Source organism: Carassius auratus, chromosome 36 (assembly GCF_003368295.1).
Source record: "Carassius auratus strain Wakin chromosome 36, ASM336829v1, whole genome shotgun sequence".
NCBI classification, from domain to species: Eukaryota; Metazoa; Chordata; class Actinopteri; order Cypriniformes; family Cyprinidae; genus Carassius; species Carassius auratus.
The window spans coordinates 3,003,292-3,021,132 of record NC_039278.1 but is presented as its reverse complement, the minus strand read 5'-3'; the positions used below and the strand labels follow the sequence as shown (position 1 = coordinate 3,021,132).

At 38.9% G+C, this 17,841-nt stretch overlaps 1 protein-coding gene across 1 annotated transcript; it reads left to right on the top strand.

Annotated features, from left to right (window-relative positions):
* Positions 1–628: 628 nt before the first annotated feature.
* On the top strand, positions 629–10,549 carry LOC113054971 (nuclear receptor subfamily 1 group D member 1-like). The gene is made up of 8 exons (XM_026220809.1): positions 629–1,264; positions 5,448–5,777; positions 5,868–5,956; positions 6,119–6,263; positions 8,646–9,199; positions 9,277–9,462; positions 9,978–10,188; positions 10,352–10,549. Exons 1-8 carry the CDS (start codon positions 1,240–1,242, stop codon positions 10,546–10,548), a joined length of 1,737 nt encoding a protein of 578 aa, XP_026076594.1. The 5' UTR covers positions 629–1,239; the 3' UTR covers position 10,549.
* Positions 10,550–17,841: the final 7,292 nt, after the last annotated feature.

The following is a 17,841-nucleotide window of genomic DNA, read 5'->3' as shown; positions in this document are numbered from 1 at the left end:
GCTTTAATTAGAACATGGCTATGTGATAGGAAAATGTGTCATAAGGGTGGCATGGTGTATGTAAAAAATGAATATCACATGTTAAACTTACACTGTTCAAAAGTCTGTGGCCAGTAAAATATAGAATTTTTGTGAAATAAGTCTCTCATCCAAGATCGTCTGCTCAAAAATACAATAAAAACAGTCATATTGTAAAATATCATTTGCATTTTCTATTGTAATATACTGTAAATTTATTCCTGTGATCTGCAGCTGTATTTTCAGCATCATTCCTCTAGTCTTCAGTGTCACATGATCTTCAGAAATCACTCTAATATGATTTTTTCCTCATTTCATGGGGGGCAGGTACATTTCTCCAGTAATGGTGTAACATGCTTTTGTAACCCGTCAATGTTTAGTTAGGATTCTCCATACACCATTTATTTATTTATTTATTTTTCAGGTTGTTCAATCAGATATGGGTCTCTAATTTAGGCACATGACCTACATCCAAACCAGCGTGATGCAGACCAAAAACGTGAGATCCTCAGGATGTGAGTTTGAGAACAGACAGCCCCTGTGCTCTGTTCAGACGGGCAAGCCCTCGATGGCTCCAAGCCTATCAGCCGTGCGTGCTGTGGAGAGGAGGACGGGAAGTAAACAGCAGTCACGGTGCGCTCCTCCTCCTCTGCATGTGCTTCCCCACGGCTACTCCCCCCCATCAGAGCTCTGCTCATTTGCATGAAATGTGTGTCAGTAGGACACAGCTCACATGCAGCGCGCGCATGCAGCAGGCATTCCTACAGCAACCGAGTCCACGCGCAGTCCTCTGCCACTGAGAGCAGCTCTACTACAGCAGCGTGACTGGGACGGGAGGAAAGAGGGCGTGTGAACACTGTCCTTGCCATACAAAAACACAAACTATTTAAAGGGCAAAGAAAGGAGGGGGAAATAGCAGGGAAAAAAGCTCGCTCACATTTTTAAGACACCTGAAAACGTGTTCGGTGTTTATTTGTGTGACGCTTAAACTAGTTCCACAGCTCTAGCTTGGAGAAAGATGTTTTGAAGGAAAGCGCAACTGTAATGTGCACGATACAGTGACATCGTTCAAAGAGTGAAGACAGCAGGCACAGTGCCCTGTTTACCTGAAGGACATCTGACATTAGAGTTTCTCGAGACATTTCCTAACAGACTTCTTGAAGTTCTCACCTGCGTGGACTCGACCCAGATACCGGCATTCCTTCATCAGCATCAGGAACCATGGACACCATGGACAGCAGTCCAGGTGAGTTATAGACAATATATCTCCTTTATACATTCATTCATGTAGGTCAATTATTTGCACGGCTATTGGTAATATTTTTTGCCAGATTTGTCATTTATTTTAATATCTTGTTTAACTTTAGAAAAATGGTGAAACGAATATACTGGTATTGAGGCTAGATGTAAAATAAATACATGTTTGACTGTTAAGATTTGTAATTAAATTGCATTATACTTATAATATATATATATATATATATATATATATATATATATATATATATATATATATATATATATATATATATATTATAAGTATAATGCAATTTAATTATATATATATATATATATATATATATATATATATATATATATATATATATATATATATATATATATATATATATATATATGGTGTTTTGTAGTTGTTGTTGTTTTTGACTATATATCGAGCCTGCCTAACTGACTGCCAGTGTTTTGGCAAATGTTTCCGGTCTCGCGTTTCCCGTAAACAAAGTCACGTGCAAGTCGCTCTGCTCGCGCGCTCTTCCCAATTGACTGTACATCATGACGCATCATCCTAATCGTGAGTGGATTCACGGCGTGTCCTCCGGCACAGTGACTTGGTGCTAAAAATAGAGTTGCAATCATAAAAAAGAAAATAAGCTATCGAGCCTAATTCTTCTCCGTTTCGTTTGCAATTTAGCATCCGTCTTCAGTAGGAGGGTGGGTAACATCCAAACTCAACCTTGGCTACTGTCAAGGTTTGTTTTTGTTTTTTTTCGATCGGGTAACTTGTGCTCATACTGTGATTCATTAACCAAGTCACGCTCGTGCGCCGGTGACTGACTGTCATTATAAATAAGCGGTCCTCCTTTATGTTCACTCGAACACGTGCATGTCAATAACTGCTCATGAGCATGTGAGAAGATAACGATCATTCATCGCGAAAGGAAACTTAGTCGGTAATACAACATTTAGCTAGGCCTACACACCACAGCAGGCAATAAACCCTTGTTTTGTTTACAAGCATCACATGGCCTTTCCTTATGAGACAAGAATAAACTTTTAGATGGCTAATCTCAAGTTATTTATTATAAAGTCATAAAAAAGTTATCTTAGACATTTGTATTTTTAATAAGTCGAAATGTAGAGTATCCAACATATATAAGCGATTATAATAAGCTTTGGCATTAAATATAATAATGATATTACTTGTAGGCTATATTGATATTCCAGGCTACAATTTGCTGTAGCTAAGGTTTAAATCCTCAGTATGTTATAACACTTAAATCTAAAATATCAAGATCTCTGGAAACATGGTGTTGTCAACGTCCTATCCTGCAAGTTTTTTTGTGACTTTGGTGCCAGAGACTTCTTAGAAAGCTCTCAGTTTGCCACCTGCACGTTTTGCATGTCATTAGGCACGGTGACGCCAGGGCACAGTGGTATTCGTACAGGCAGACTTTCACTTTCACTGTCACGAGGATCAACTTCAAACTCCACGTGCCACGCGTGATTTCCCAGGCACACACCCCCTCCTTGCGTGTGCTTTTGTTCCGGCAGCTTGTGTGTCATCCAGCCTCTGAAGGGAGGGAGGCTGGTCACTGGGTCAAAGTCAAAGAGGCACAGATCTGAGCTCAGCTCTTTCTTTCTCTGCCTGCACGATCTCTGTTAAACTCATTATAACAAGCACACTTTTATGTGATAGAAGATGACACTTTTAAGGCTTTAAATGGCTTATATGCACTATATAAAAGTATTTTTTCTAAGATGCAAATGAAAGATTACTGGATTCACACACGTGCATTACCCCAGTACAACATCTGATAGTGTTCCTTAATTCTGATGCATTATGAACATTTTATTATTCCTTTAAGGGATGACGTTAAAACAAATTATCTATATTAAAAGGTGAATGATAATATTTTTACTTGTAATTTTGTACTTCATTTAGAACCTCAATAACAACATTAACATAGAGTTTTCAATTTGGATAACTTAGTTTCACCTAAACATCCACACAGCTACTATAACCCATGAAGGTTATAAATAAATGTATGAGAAAAAAACGTTTTGAAGATGAGTGGGCATTTGTATTGCCCTTACTGTATGTAATACATATAATGAATGTATTCACATTTAGGGCAAGTAAGACTGCACATTCTGTGGGTGATACAAATTACTACTATATAGCCTATTATATGTCACCACCAGCAGTTATTATAACAACATAATAAACCATACAATACAGAATACTATACAGCACTACATGCATAGAAATGTAAGTTTGTACTATTGTGATTTACGTAAAATGACCTTGCATAGGCTTATCAAGTAAACACAGCTACTCATGCCTACATTTATCAGTTGTTATCACTATTGCTTTCAAATAGATTTGTTTTCCCTCATGACAGATTCAACAACTTCAGCCATAAACAATTCAATAAACTGTTCATTTATTCATTATTTCCCTCCCTCACTCACATTACACCCAAGGAAATGTTTCGTGTGCCATGGTATTCAGGGAATTTGTTCATGCGCATCCCAGAAAATGCCACAATGGTCGTGAAACGCTGTTAAGTTAGGGTGGAACTGAATTGGGAAGGATAGGTATGTAGTTATCTATATTTCAAGCAGTTTGTGAGGCATCACGTTCTATAAACAAGTGAGACGAGGTTAAAAGAGTTAAGGCAAAAACAAAAGCACGTATGTCGAGTAAACGTGACCGTGCACGTTCATGCATGCACTCCAGTTTCCGGCGACTCGAGAATTATAAACACGTCTTGGTTACTGTTTTTAAGCCCTCTTCAAACGTGAGCAGCAGGCTGGCAGTCTCTCTCTCTCTCTCTCTCTCTCTCTCTCTCTCTCTCGCACTGCGGCTGTTCTAGCCACGGGACTGCGGAAAGAGGCTTGTATTTTCGGGGCGTTCACTGTGTCAGGAGAGCATGTGAGTCAGCGGTCAGGTGGCTGGCAGCTCTGGAGGAGCGAGCACGAGCAGCGCGTGTGGTGGGGCTGTGGAAGTTCTCATTTCCGTCTTAACGAATCGCAAATAAATTGTTCTTTTGAGTCGGTTCTTTTTAATGATTCGGTTTAACGTGCCTGGGAATGTTTAGCGTACTATAAGAAAGCACTATACCTATGAAACCTACACGATGCACACTCTAAGGAGTATTTAACTATCATAGAACTTGTAAAATTCAGCATGCATTTCTTTTAACACTTTTTGGATACGCATATCAAACGGATCGAATCATTGAATTGAACCGACTCCTAAAATAAATCCGATACCCCAACGTTGCACTTGCACACGTGAGTCAGTCTGGCTCATCCTGACTCATTTCTCACGTTTGAGCTTTCACTGGCGCGGTCTGAAACATGTGATTCATGAAGAAGGATGAGATATGACAGACTGAGAGTAGCAGAGCATTCAAACGTGAGACATTTTCGAGTTTACACAGAAATCAGTGGTCTGGAAGCTTTCTGAGCATCATACTGTTCTGGTGGGGATAAAATCTGTTTAGACATCCTCTATGAATCAGTTTACAAGTTCCCATTCAGTTAATACTAGACCTTTAAATAGATCAAACTCTGCATTGCATATTTGACCACGATATAAAGATCTTTGCACAAAAGCCTCAACTAAATGACATATCTGTGGAATTCTGCAGAATGGATTTAAAGATGCACAAATTGCAAAACTGTGATGCGACCATACATTCATATTGGTGTTTGAAATTATCACGATATTTAATAAACAAATGTGTAAGGTCCATGGTATAAAAAGAGAGTTGTAAATTAACAGATTCAGCAGTAATTCTACTGATTATTCACAGGCCTATAAATAAGCACATGGAGATATTCTATTATAACAACTCTCTGGGTTGTTTAGTGTGTTTATGGATAATATTAGTATCGGGTATTGGCATGCTAGACTTGTTACTGGCGTTACATATGCAGATATCTGTGAGTATGTAGCTGTGCTGTATAGCATACATTTAATTACCTGTAGCAGATCTAGACAGGTGGAGCTGACGGAGGTGGATGGTTTCTGAAGCAGACTGTGTAAATGTTGGGCAAGCAATCTCATCGGCTGCCGATGTAGTGAATAATTTAATTACTATCAGATTTCAATTAAGGATCTATCAGTCTGCACCATCTGCAGTTTCACCCTCATGTAATATTCTTTTCCGTCACACACACAGGTGGAGGAGTGATCCTCTATGCAGGCTCAACAGGAAGTGCAAGCCCCAGCCCAGGAAGCCCATCCAGTGGGTACCAGTCCCAGTCCCCAGCTTCTCAGCCCTCGTCCCCGGAGGAGGTCTCGTTCACTGAGCTCGGTGCTCTTAAAAAACATCCAGCTGGAAGCAATTTCAGTTCTACAGGGGGCAACAAACTGGTGTTCCAATTTCCAGAAGTAAGCAGCGCTACCACTGTTAACCCCATTACACCGACTGTAACATCATCAGGGCAAAACAGCTATTCTCACCCAATGGTTGGCAGGCGACCAAGTGGGTTCACGGGTACTTTTACCAGTGAGTATTATCAGAGTCGTTTTTGATATTGTCTCAAATTCCATGACCATCAACCACTGCTAATGTATTGTTGCAAAATTGTGTTACTAGAAACAGGAGGTATGGTGTTGCTCTGCAAAGTATGTGGGGATGTTGCATCAGGATTTCACTATGGTGTTCATGCATGTGAGGGATGCAAGGTAAGGACACACATACACACAATTCTCATAAAATACCCTCAAAATGCATAATTGATGTGTTCAGTGTCGGTCTGAAACTGAAGGCAACATTCCCATGTGCCTGATCTTTTACACACACCTACAGAAACACACAAATTCACTCGGATCGTGTGTTATCCTCAGGGTTTCTTCCGCCGCAGTATCCAGCAGAACATCCATTATAAGATGTGTGTGAAGAATGAAAGCTGTCTGATCATGAGGATGAACCGCAACCGCTGTCAGCACTGTCGATTTAAGAAGTGCCTCTCTGTCGGCATGTCCAGAGATGGTAGGAGCTTTAAGCATTCTGTTATGAACAATAAACAACATTATTATTCTTGATAGGACTCAATTATTTGCAGTGTTTGCTGGGGGAATATCAGTCTTGCTACACATACTTGTTGTTAGGAATCACCTAGTTATGTCCTAGTAATCTCCCAGTACACCCTAGTATCTGCACTTTTCTAAACAATCATACCAGAATTGGACTGGTTGGCCTCAAGCCAGTAAGAACCCACTTAACATCCACATGCAAAACCCCAGCAACTGCTCAGCAACATGATAAAAATGCTCAGTATCAATTAGCAACTGCATAATGCAAAGTTTCGCTTTAGACAATAGACAGTGAACATTTTTTTTTCCTGCAGTATTTGGCTAATGTGACCTCACTACTACAGTCTATTTTAAACATGTATTCTATTCTCCTTTATATTTCCTCAACCCTACATCCAGCATCTGTTCTGTACTGTTCGCACCTATAGCTTACACCCTGTTCTGACAGGTTCCTTTCACCACTGATTTATTAGTCTGGGCTCTCCGAAATCCCACAAGTCATCACTCACTGTAAAAACTGCAGCAAATCAGCTTAATTTGGGGAATTGGGAACACAAATGGCCCGAGCACCTAGTATACTGCAGTTAAATGTGTTTCCAGGTCTTCGTTTGCTGTACTGCAGGATTAATTAAGATCCAAATGCTAGATGGGATTTAATAAAGTTTTTTGTAGATGTAACCCAGAAGCTAAGAACCCTTTATTTCAATTGAATGCAGTTTATAATATCTTTTTGATTCGTCCTCTAGCACACTTTGCCCATACAGGACAGTGTTGCCTCTGGGGAGCTTTGTAAACTGGGCTGATAATAAATCATATTTTCTGGGGCTAGTGTACATATTTAGGTGACCTAAAAAGCAGAAAAGTAAAGTGATATGCACCATCATATTTCAGCATCACATGATTGTACTTGACCTTGTTTTACTCTTTCCCTGCTCACACACACTGTAATTACACTAATTTCCAATTAATTTAGAATATTATGAATATATAAATATTTTTCAGGGTAGTGTATTATTGTGGTGCCCTTTGCGTAGCTAATACTGTATGTCGCTTCCTAAATGATAGATGCTGTTTTATATTGCACTTATCCCCTGAAACCTTGACGTGTCCTCTTACACTGCTCCATGCCTTCACGTGATGGTGCTATATGACACCTCTAAACACGAAAAGCCCTCAAATGATTGTTATATTACAGACCAAAAAGACCTAGTTTTGCATTAGTGCTCATCTTAACCTGACGGCCCCTCACATTGCTCAACACTTTGTGCTCCATCATCATATCACAATCCTCTGCCCTACAACGTTTCACCATTTAAGTATACTAATGCCTTCTCCTCTCTGCTCTTTACACCCTTAACCTGCTAAGCCTTTAACTCGTGACCGTATCTGTTTCACCTGCTGTCATTTACTCCATCACTCACTCCCTCAATGACATCACCTCTGCTCCGGGTGACCCACTGACCCACTTCCCAACGGGACAGAGACACAGCGAGAGAGAGAGAGAGAGAGAGAGAGAGAGAGGGATGGGGGAGGGGTATTATACAGTAGTGGGATCTATAAATAGCTCTGAGAGGTAGAGTAGGGGGAGATTGGATGGAGGTAGAACAGAAGCTTTGCATGTGAGCCGTAACCTAATATGAAAGCTTTGTGGTCACTGTGATGCAATCTTACTTCATGTTTATTATAAAAACGGATTGCTGATTTGTCAATACAGCAGCCCTGCTGTTCTAAATATAGTAAAACCATCTACCGAATGTATAAATGTGAGGTAGTTAACTAAAACAAGAACCTCTCACTGCTGTGTGCTGTTTTTCTATTGCACAGCATCCATCGAGGACAACTGTTAACCTTAGGCCAAAAGTTTGCTTCCCTTTTAAACATCCCTGTCTATGTGACATTATTTTCGTCATCAGCACTGATGTCCATGCACACTTTCCACACATTTGGGGTTAGGTGCTTTGCTCGTAGATGTTGATGCTGGAAGAGAACACTGTACTTTCACTCCCCCAACTAGTTGATTAGATTAACCCACGGCCTTTCGTGTTACAAGTCCGACTCAAACCAATAAGCCAGAAATGCCCCCAGTTTGGGCTAATAGAAGTTTTTAATGAATCATTTGTATTTAATGGACATTTAATAAATAGGTAAGGCAATCAGCATTTTGCTATTGTCAATAAAACTACTTCACCACACGTCTAATAATTCCTTTTAGCCGTTATTATATTCACAATACAGCACAGCCTCTCATACCACATTGAATTATTGTAAAGCTGCAAGACAATGGCAACCTTTGTATTTTATACTATATAGTAACATTTATAACCTAATTTTGTTTCAGCTGTGCGATTTGGACGCATCCCAAAGCGCGAGAAACAACGCCTACTGGACGAAATGCAGAGTTACATGAACAGCCTTAATGAATCATCTTCCATGGACATCACCTGTACTACACCCACCGAGACTCCTCCCAGCCCTGAAGATGGCCAGGCAGAAGAGGCCATTGGTGCTATCTCGCAAGCTTATCGCAATATCTTTGTGAACGGGGAGAAGTTGTTAGTAAAGATTAATAATGAAAACAACAACCCTTCTTCCTTCCGTCATAATCCGATACAAGAGTCCGGCTACAGCCAGACTCACTCTCAGCCAAGCATCTCACCCCAACATCATTCCATCCATTCCACATCAAGCTGTCTATCCCGATCCAGATGCCCGGTCGCCAATCACGACAACAAACCAAAAACACAAGTTGTGGACAACAGTCAGTATAACTTCCCACAGTCCTCAAGTCCCAACCTGGGAACTACACCTTCTCAAAGCTGTCCATTGAAGCACAACAATTATTCCACTCAAACATCTTGTCCTTGGAGACTGAGCCCTGGTGCTAAAGTTCTGGTAGGTTTTTTTCTTCTCCTTCTTTTGATGGCATATGATTTGGCCTTAATTAAATGTCTCTTTCTGTATTTCTCTAGGCATGTCCTCTCAATGCGTGTCCCGTCTCCCCAGCCAGTCACTCCAGTCAGCAGGTTTGGGAGAGTTTTTCCCAGTGCTTCACTCCAGCTGTTAAAGAAGTGGTTGAATTTGCCAAGAGCATTCCAGGGTTTCAGGCCCTGAGTCAACATGATCAGGTCATGCTGCTGAAGGCAGGAACCTTTCAGGTGAGAAGCGTCAGTGTCTTTCCTCCAATCAGTTTTGATCAGACTGTCCAAGACTAGACGCATATGCTTAAGACTGAACAAACACATTGAGATGGTTTCTTCCATGACTTTATATGGCCGGGGTGTCAAATTCAGTGCTTTAGCTCTAAACCTAAATATACTGTACACACCTGGACCAGCTGATCAGGGACTTTAGGATTACTAGACACCTCCAGGCAGGTGTTTTGGAGATTGTTGGAGCTACAATTTGCAATTTGGTTCAGTTGAATAGTCAAAAAAAGATTTGAATTTCACACACAAATGGTGTTACGGATGAATATTTACAGACTGTGCAAGACTCTAGACCAATATCAGTACAAAGTAGTTGTTCTTTATTATTACTCTGTAATTAAAGTCTGAAAGCAAAATATGTGCAGTGCTTCTATATTAATGACCAATGCCTTTGTGAGTTATTGTCAGATCTTGAACTGTTTATTTAATGTTGTTTTTCGAACCCTTTCTTTGGTTCATTGCAGGTTCTAATGGTGAGGTTCTGCTCGCTGTTTGATGCCAAGGAGCGTACCCTAACTTTCCTGAATGGTCAGACCTACCCATTGGCGTCCCTGCGAGTGCTAGGCATGTGTGGCCTTCTGGACGCCATGTTTGAGTTCAGCGAGAAGCTGGGGAACATGGGTCTGGAGGCCGATGAGATGGCCCTCTTCATGGCTGTGGTGCTAGTTTCTGCAGGTACCTTGGATTGCCAGTGATTGAGATAATTACCATATGCAAGCAATATTTAAAGTATGTTTAGATACAGTAGTTTACTGTGTAGACAGACTGCGAGGCAGTTTGAAACAGCTGTAATGTTTAGGTCCACTAAATGTTTCCTCATTATTCTGCTCTCTATCAGATCGTTCAGGTATCTCAGATGTGGGGGCCGTAGAGCAGCTCCAGGAGGATTTGATCGGCGCTCTTCGTGCTCTCATCACTCGGCGAAGGCCAGAGGACAGCTCACTCTTCCCCAAACTCCTGCTACGTCTGCCTGACCTCCGTACCCTCAACAACCAGCACTCGGAGAAACTCCTAGCCTTCCATATCGACCCCTGAGAACAGAAAGAGACAACTACCAAACCTACCCAAGTCTACACATTGATAACAAGTGGTCAACAATAGATTCAGGGTGCTCTTCTTGTACAAATAAGCCATGTATAATTCAGGAGAAACATCTGATTTTTGACTTGCATTTACACAAACACCTCAGACTTGCTCCATCACAAGTTAAAGCTTTTACGATGTAACAGAAGAAGTACAAATGTATGGAGCAGATGCTGGACAATTGGACTTTTCAGAGAAGTTTTCAAGAAATTGAAAATCAAAAGAAGATGAAGAATATGTTTTTCTTTCTACAATGGACGATTGAAGAGATCATGAGGTGATGTTTTTATAACTAGCATTAATCTGGGCTCACAGTGGAAGATCAGTATCGGTATAAAGGATTGGGACATCACTCCAGATGCTATGCATTTATCATCGTATCGTTCAACACACTGGTCCAACCTTTCAGATAAACTTCTCATATTAAATCGACAGCTATTTTAATTCAATAATTTCATTTAACACATTCTTATATCACTTTGTGGACCTTTGTAAATATTGCTCATGTCAGGCACTCAAAACCTTGGTTGTAAAAACATGTATTATAATTGAAATATATGATAGTTTCTTATAACTCTATAAGACTGTAATATGTATTCTGGTGTGGTTATGTCATGACAATACCACGGACAATGTGTTGTCAAATGAAGAAAGGACTGCTCATGGTGTATTTAAAGTGTTACAACAGCTCTGCATGGACACGGTTCATCTTCTGAAGAGTGTCTTGTATCGATGAGTGGGTTAGCAGCAAAGGGGACTTTGACATTTCTACACAATTTATTTCATGTGTATCTAAATGTATATTTGGAAAATGTATCATGTTTATCTTTTTTCCATAGATATTGGAGATTATGTGATATTAAAAGATTACATTATAAGTTTTGCATATGCTTTATATACATATATATTGCATCCCAAGCACGGCACGTTCCTTTGCACGTGGAATGCTGAGGGGGCACAACGGTATCCTAGCAACAGGCAAATGGACCCAGCATCGTATGGAGCTGATGTGTGGTATACGCCAAGATCCTCACCTTTATTTAAATAATGGCTTCAGGGTCCTTTCTTTCCTTTCATAGTTTAATATGAAGATTAAATCACAATGCTGCCTTTGTTTTTCTTTACAGTAAAGTATTGTAGCACAGAATAACCAGTTTAGCATAATTATTGTTTGATTATACAGCGTGTTAATCACACCCAGAGTAACATAGCCAGCCTTCACATAAAATGCTGGAAGAATAAGCTGCTCTTGGTAGAATATAGATGAGGCAACAGAAATAAAACAAACCTCTCACAGCTGTGGAATGAGAGGAAAGAACAGAGAGAAACTCACATTTTGCCCTCTTCCCTTTGCTCTGCATAGTTTAGGTTTAAAAGAAGAAGGGAGAAAAGATTAACATTGCTCTCCCTGCCTTGTGTGGTCTTAACAACTTAACAAAGCCAGAACCTCATGATCCTTAAGATTTATAGAAATTATATATGAAGAAGTATATATAATGTATATAAATCAATTTTTTCAATACCCCTATATTCTAATTTAGCACTTATATATAATTATATTTAAATCTAAATGCAAAATCACAAAAGGTCAAAGAAAACTCTAAATTAATAGCATGCACGACAAATGGGGTTAGGCCTTTGATAATTTGGTTCAGAGAATGGGGTTTAGTATCGTAGCAACTGTGAAAAATAGTAAAAAAAAAAAAAAAAAATAGTTCTGAATACCTTCTACAGTTCCTTGTTCAGTTAAAAAAAGAAAGAAATAGAAAACACTGCAACTTGCACGTAATGAAACCAAATGAAATGCTGTAGCTCTGAGATTGAATATAAGAGACTGAATAATGGCATTGACGATACCATGCTAATGCTTAGTGGAAGTCACATGATTTACTACACTGTGATCTGGAACCATCTATCCACACTCCAATAGGGTATAACCAAACGTTTTTAATCAATAATGAAACTTTTAATGTGTCTGACCTTAGTCAAAGAAGAGTACAGGTGCATCTCAATAAATTAAAATGTTGTGGAAAAGTTCGTTTATTTCAGAAATTCAACTCAAATTGTGAAACTGGTGATTTAAATAAATTCAGTGCACACATACTGAAGGAGTTTAAGTCTTTGGTTCTTTTAATTGTGATGATTTTGGTTCACATTTAACAAAAACCCACCAATTCACATCTCAACAAATTAGAACACTTCATAAGACCAATAAAAAAATAAAATAAAAAAAGTGCATTGTTGGGCTTCTGGAAAGTATGTTCATTTACTGTATATGTACTCAATGCTTGGTAGGGGCTCCTTGTGCTTTAATTACTGCCTCAGTTCAGCGTGGCATGGAGGTGATCAGTTTGTGGCTCTGCTGACAGTGGTCTTCAGCTCATCAGCATTGTTTGGTCTCTTGTTTCTCATCTTCCTCTTGACAATAGCTCATAGATTCTCTCTGGGGTTCAGATCTGGTCAGTTTGCTGGACAGTCAAGCACACCAACACCATGGTCATTTAACCAACTTTTGGTGATCTTGCCAGTGTGGACAGGTGCCAAATCCGGCTGGAAAATGAAATCAGCATCTTCAAAAAGCTTCAAAAAGCTGGGCAGCAGAAGGAAGCATGAAGTGCACCAAAAATTATTGGTAAACAGGTGCAGTGACTTTCCAGAAGATGACATTGCACCCCAAATCATCACAGACTGTGGAAGCTTAACACTGGACTTCAAGCAGCTTGGGCTATGAGCTTCTCCAGTCTTCCTCCTGACTCCAGGACCTTGGTTTCCAAATGAAATACAACACTTGCTCTCATCTGAAAAGAGGGACTTTGGGCCAACAGGACTTTTCTGGGCAACAGTCCAGTTCTTCTTCTCCTTAGCTCAGGTAAGATGCCTCTGATGCTGTCTTTAGTTCAGGAGGGTCTTAACAAGAGGAATACAACAACTGTAGCTTAATTCCTTGACACATCTGTGTGTGGTGGCTCTTGATGCCTTGACCCCAGTCCATTCCTTGTGAAGTTCACTCAAATTCTTGAATCGATTTTTCTTGACCATCCTCATAAGGCTGCGGTTCTCTCTGTTGGTTGTCTTTATCTTCCACACTTTTTCCATCCACTCAACTCTCTGTTAACATGCTTGGATACAGCACTCTGTGAACAGCCAGCTTCTTGTGCAATGAGTGTTTGTGGCTTACCCTCCTTGTGAAGGGTGTCAATGATTGTCTTCTGGACAACTGTCAGATCAGCAGTCTTCCCCATGATTGTGTAGCCTAGTGAACCAAACTGAGAGACCATTTTGAAGTCTCGGGAAACCTTTGCAGGTGTTTTGGGTTGATTAGCTGATTGACATGTCACCATATTCTAATTTGTTGAGAGAGAATTGGTGGGTTTATGTTACATTTGAGCCAAAATAATCACAATTAAAAGAACCAAAGACTTAATCTAATCCAGTCTGTGTGCATTTAATTTATTTAATACACGAGTTTCACAATTTGAGTTGAATTACTGAAATAAATGAACTTTTCCATATATTATACATATATTATATACATTTATACAGTATTGTTCAAAATAATAGCAGTACAATGTGACTAACCAGAATAATCAAGGTTTTTCGTATATTTTTTTATTGCTACGTGGCAAACAAGTTACCAGTAGGTTCAGTAGATTCTCAGAAAACAAATGAGACCCAGCATTCATGATATGCACGCTCTTAAGGCTGTGCAATTGGGCAATTAGTTGAATTAGTTGAAAGGGGTGTGTTCAAAAAAATAGCAGTGTGGCATTCAATCACTGAGGTCATCAATTTTGTGAAGAAACAGGTGTGAATCAGGTGGCCCCTATTTAAGGATGAAGCCAACACTTGTTGAACATGCATTTGAAAGCTGAGGAAAATGGGTCGTTCAAGACATTGTTCAGAAGAACAGTGTACTTTGATTAAAAAGTTGATTAGAGAGGGGAAAACCTATAAAGAGGTGCAAAAAATGATAGGCTGTTCAGCTAAAATGATCTCCAATGCCTTAAAATGGAGAGCAAAACCAGAGAGACGTGGAAGAAAACGGAAGACAACCATCAAAATGGATAGAAGAATAACCAGAATGGCAAAGGCTCAGCCAATGATCACCTCCAGGATGATCAAAGACAGTCTGGAGTTACCTGTAAGTACTGTGACAGTTAGAAGACGTCTGTGTGAAGCTAATCTATTTTCAAGAATCCCCCGCAAAGTCCCTCTGTTAAAAAAAAGGCATGTGCAGAAGAGATTACAATTTGCCAAAGAGCACATCAACTGGCCTAAAGAGAAATGGAGGAACATTTTGTGGACTGATGAGAGTAAAATTGTTCTTTTTGGGTCCAAGGGCCACAGGCAGTTTGTGAGACGACCCCCAAACTCTGAATTCAAGCCACAGTACACAGTGAAGACAGTGAAGCATGGAGGTGCAAGCATCATGATATGGGCATGTTTCTCCTACTATGGTGTTGGGCCTATTTATCGCATACCAGGGATCATGGATCAGTTTGCATATGTTAAAATACTTGAAGAGGTCATGTTGCCCTATGCTGAAGAGGACATGCCCTTGAAATGGTTGTTTCAACAAGACAATGACCCAAAACACACTAGTAAACGGGCAAAGTCTTGGTTCCAAACCAACAAAATTAATGTTATGGAGTGGCCAGCCCAATCTCCAGACCTTAATCCAATTGAGAACTTGTGGGGTGATATCAAAAATGCTGTTTCTGAAGCAAAACCAAGAAATGTGAATGAATTGTGGAATGTTGTTAAAGAATCATGGAGTGGAATAACAGCTGAGAGGTGCCACAAGTTGGTTGACTCCATGCCACACAGATGTCAAGCAGTTTTAAAAAACTGTGGTCATACAACTAAATATTAGTTTAGTGATTCACAGGATTGCTAAATCCCAGAAAAAAAAAAATGTTTGTACAAAATAGTTTTGAGTTTGTACAGTCAAAGGTAGACACTGCTATTTTTTTGAACACACCCCTTTCAACTAATTGCCCAATTGCACAGGCTTAAGAGCGTGCATATCATGAATGCTGGGTCTTGTTTGTTTTCTGACAATCTACTGAACTTACTGGTAACTTGTTTGCCACGTATCAATAAAAAAATATACTAAAAACCTTGATTATTCTGGTTAGTTACATTGTACTGCTATTATTTTGAACAAAACTGTATATATACACACACACACTCTATCTATCTATCTATACTCTGTTATTCTCCTTCTACCAATTTACTGAATATTAAAAACAATATAAAATACTTTCACAAATATTTATTCGTAATATGTGCAGAAAAAAAAAAATTGACCCAAGATGGGCTAATCACATGTTTACTAGCAACTAGTAATAATATATATTTTATTTCTTGCAATACCACAAATTCAAATGATTTAATATTAGATTATCCATAGAACAATATCAGCTGTCTGTACTGTTCTGGTTGTGGAGGTCATGGGCGGACTGACAGACATCCCAGTTTGTCCCATTATAGCTGGTAGATGTGACTACATTAAAGCTTTCTAACAATCTCAGACTATTTTATTACTACTCCGACAGAACAAAGTTACAATAAATCAGGTCCATTTATTATCATTACACTCAAACCTGGAGAAATAAACTGCATCTACACACATGGTAATACTGATATAAAAAAAGATACATTAAACAAATATTGATTTTACTGTGCCATATTAAATTCATGTAAACAGTTACATTAATGACATTATTATTATTATTTTTAATCAAGCCTTTAAAAATAATTGTATAATGTACCCAGTATAAACTCCATGTTAAAATCCAACAATAGCAAGAGCAACACTGGACATTTCCCCAAATACATAAAATGAAATAAATAAATTGCATTGCTGCTAGCTAACTCAAATCTGTGTTTAGTTTCAGTTGTTTGGAATAAGCTGATGCATGGACCGAAAGCTAGAGCAGCAGTGAAGTTACACAGATGCTTGAGAGCACATTCACCTCCAAGCTGACGGCTGTTATTTAGAGTTATTAACAAGTCATATCAGTCTATAACAATGTATAAAATATATGAATAAAATACAAATGTTCAAAATATAGATTTTTATATATTTACTACACATATTTTACATTTCCATCTCACCCCAACTTCCTGTTTCTACTAGAAATGTCTGAACAGAAAAATAAAACCCTGTGCTAGTCAATGCAAAAGTTATGGACAGAAACCAGGCCATAACAAAGAGAAGAGCTCCCTCTACTGGCAGAAGTAACATGTTAGATGAGACGGACTCTTCTGAGATGTTTCTCTCCCTCGACAGAATAAATAAACACGAATCGTACGATATCACTGACATGGAGGCTTCCAGGCACTCTAGAAATAAACCTCTAAACCTTGGACTTTCTTAACAGACAGCTGATTAGCACTTAGATATTACAAAACTGTTTCAAAAGCTGACTGTCACATGATCCACAGCCGGCTAATGCTTCGCTAATGAATATTACAGTCATATTGTTAATAGCCTACATAAAATTGTTGTTGAGCTTAAACCTCATTATTGTTCACATATGGTCAGATAAACTGTCTATATAATTGCTTTTAAGCAATATTTTATAGTAGCCTATGAAACTCGAAACAATCGATGAAAAAGCTAAAATGTAAAAATGCAACATAGCTACGCTCAAAGAAAAGTCCATGATAATAAGATGGAAATCCTAATATGGATTTTCACAGGTGTTTTGACTGTATTTTTTATTTTTATGTAAAATTACACATTGCATTGTGTTGTGTTTTAGGATTAAAGGAAATGTACAGAAATACTTTCCAACAGAAATTGTAAAGAATCTTTTAATAAAAAAAATTAAATTTAACACCAAATTAATAGTATTGGTTGGTGTCAGCTATTCATTACTAGAGGTGTTTTTCTTATATCAACAGTAAACTAATGCACTTTGATAACTTCTAACTTTTGTTTACTGGGGGAAAGAAATACATTTTGATGGGGAAAATAGTATTGTGTGTATGTGTGTGTGTTTGTGTGTGTGTGTGTGTGTGTTTCTTCTCTCTCTTTTTTAATGCTGTTCATAATATTTTACAAAAAACTATTTGTTAGTCTCACCATCTGGAGAGCCCTTGATAACCAGCAGAGGGCACTCCATCCCTTAAACTCTGTCACAGTCTTGGACTTCATTTCCCATAATCCTGAGCGCCGGACTCATCAGCCCTCATTGTTTGCACCTGTGTCTCATTAACCCTGTCTGCTCACACTAT

Bases quoted from the DNA above. Each gene is read 5' to 3' on its own strand.
- LOC113054971 (XM_026220809.1), top strand. From the start codon at position 1,240: ATGGACACCATGGACAGCAGTCCAG. The intron at 9,463-9,977 runs GTGAGAAGCGTC...GGTTCATTGCAG, and splicing joins TGAAGGCAGGAACCTTTCAG to GTTCTAATGGTGAGGTTCTG. The intron at 10,189-10,351 runs GTACCTTGGATT...GCTCTCTATCAG, and splicing joins TGTGGTGCTAGTTTCTGCAG to ATCGTTCAGGTATCTCAGAT.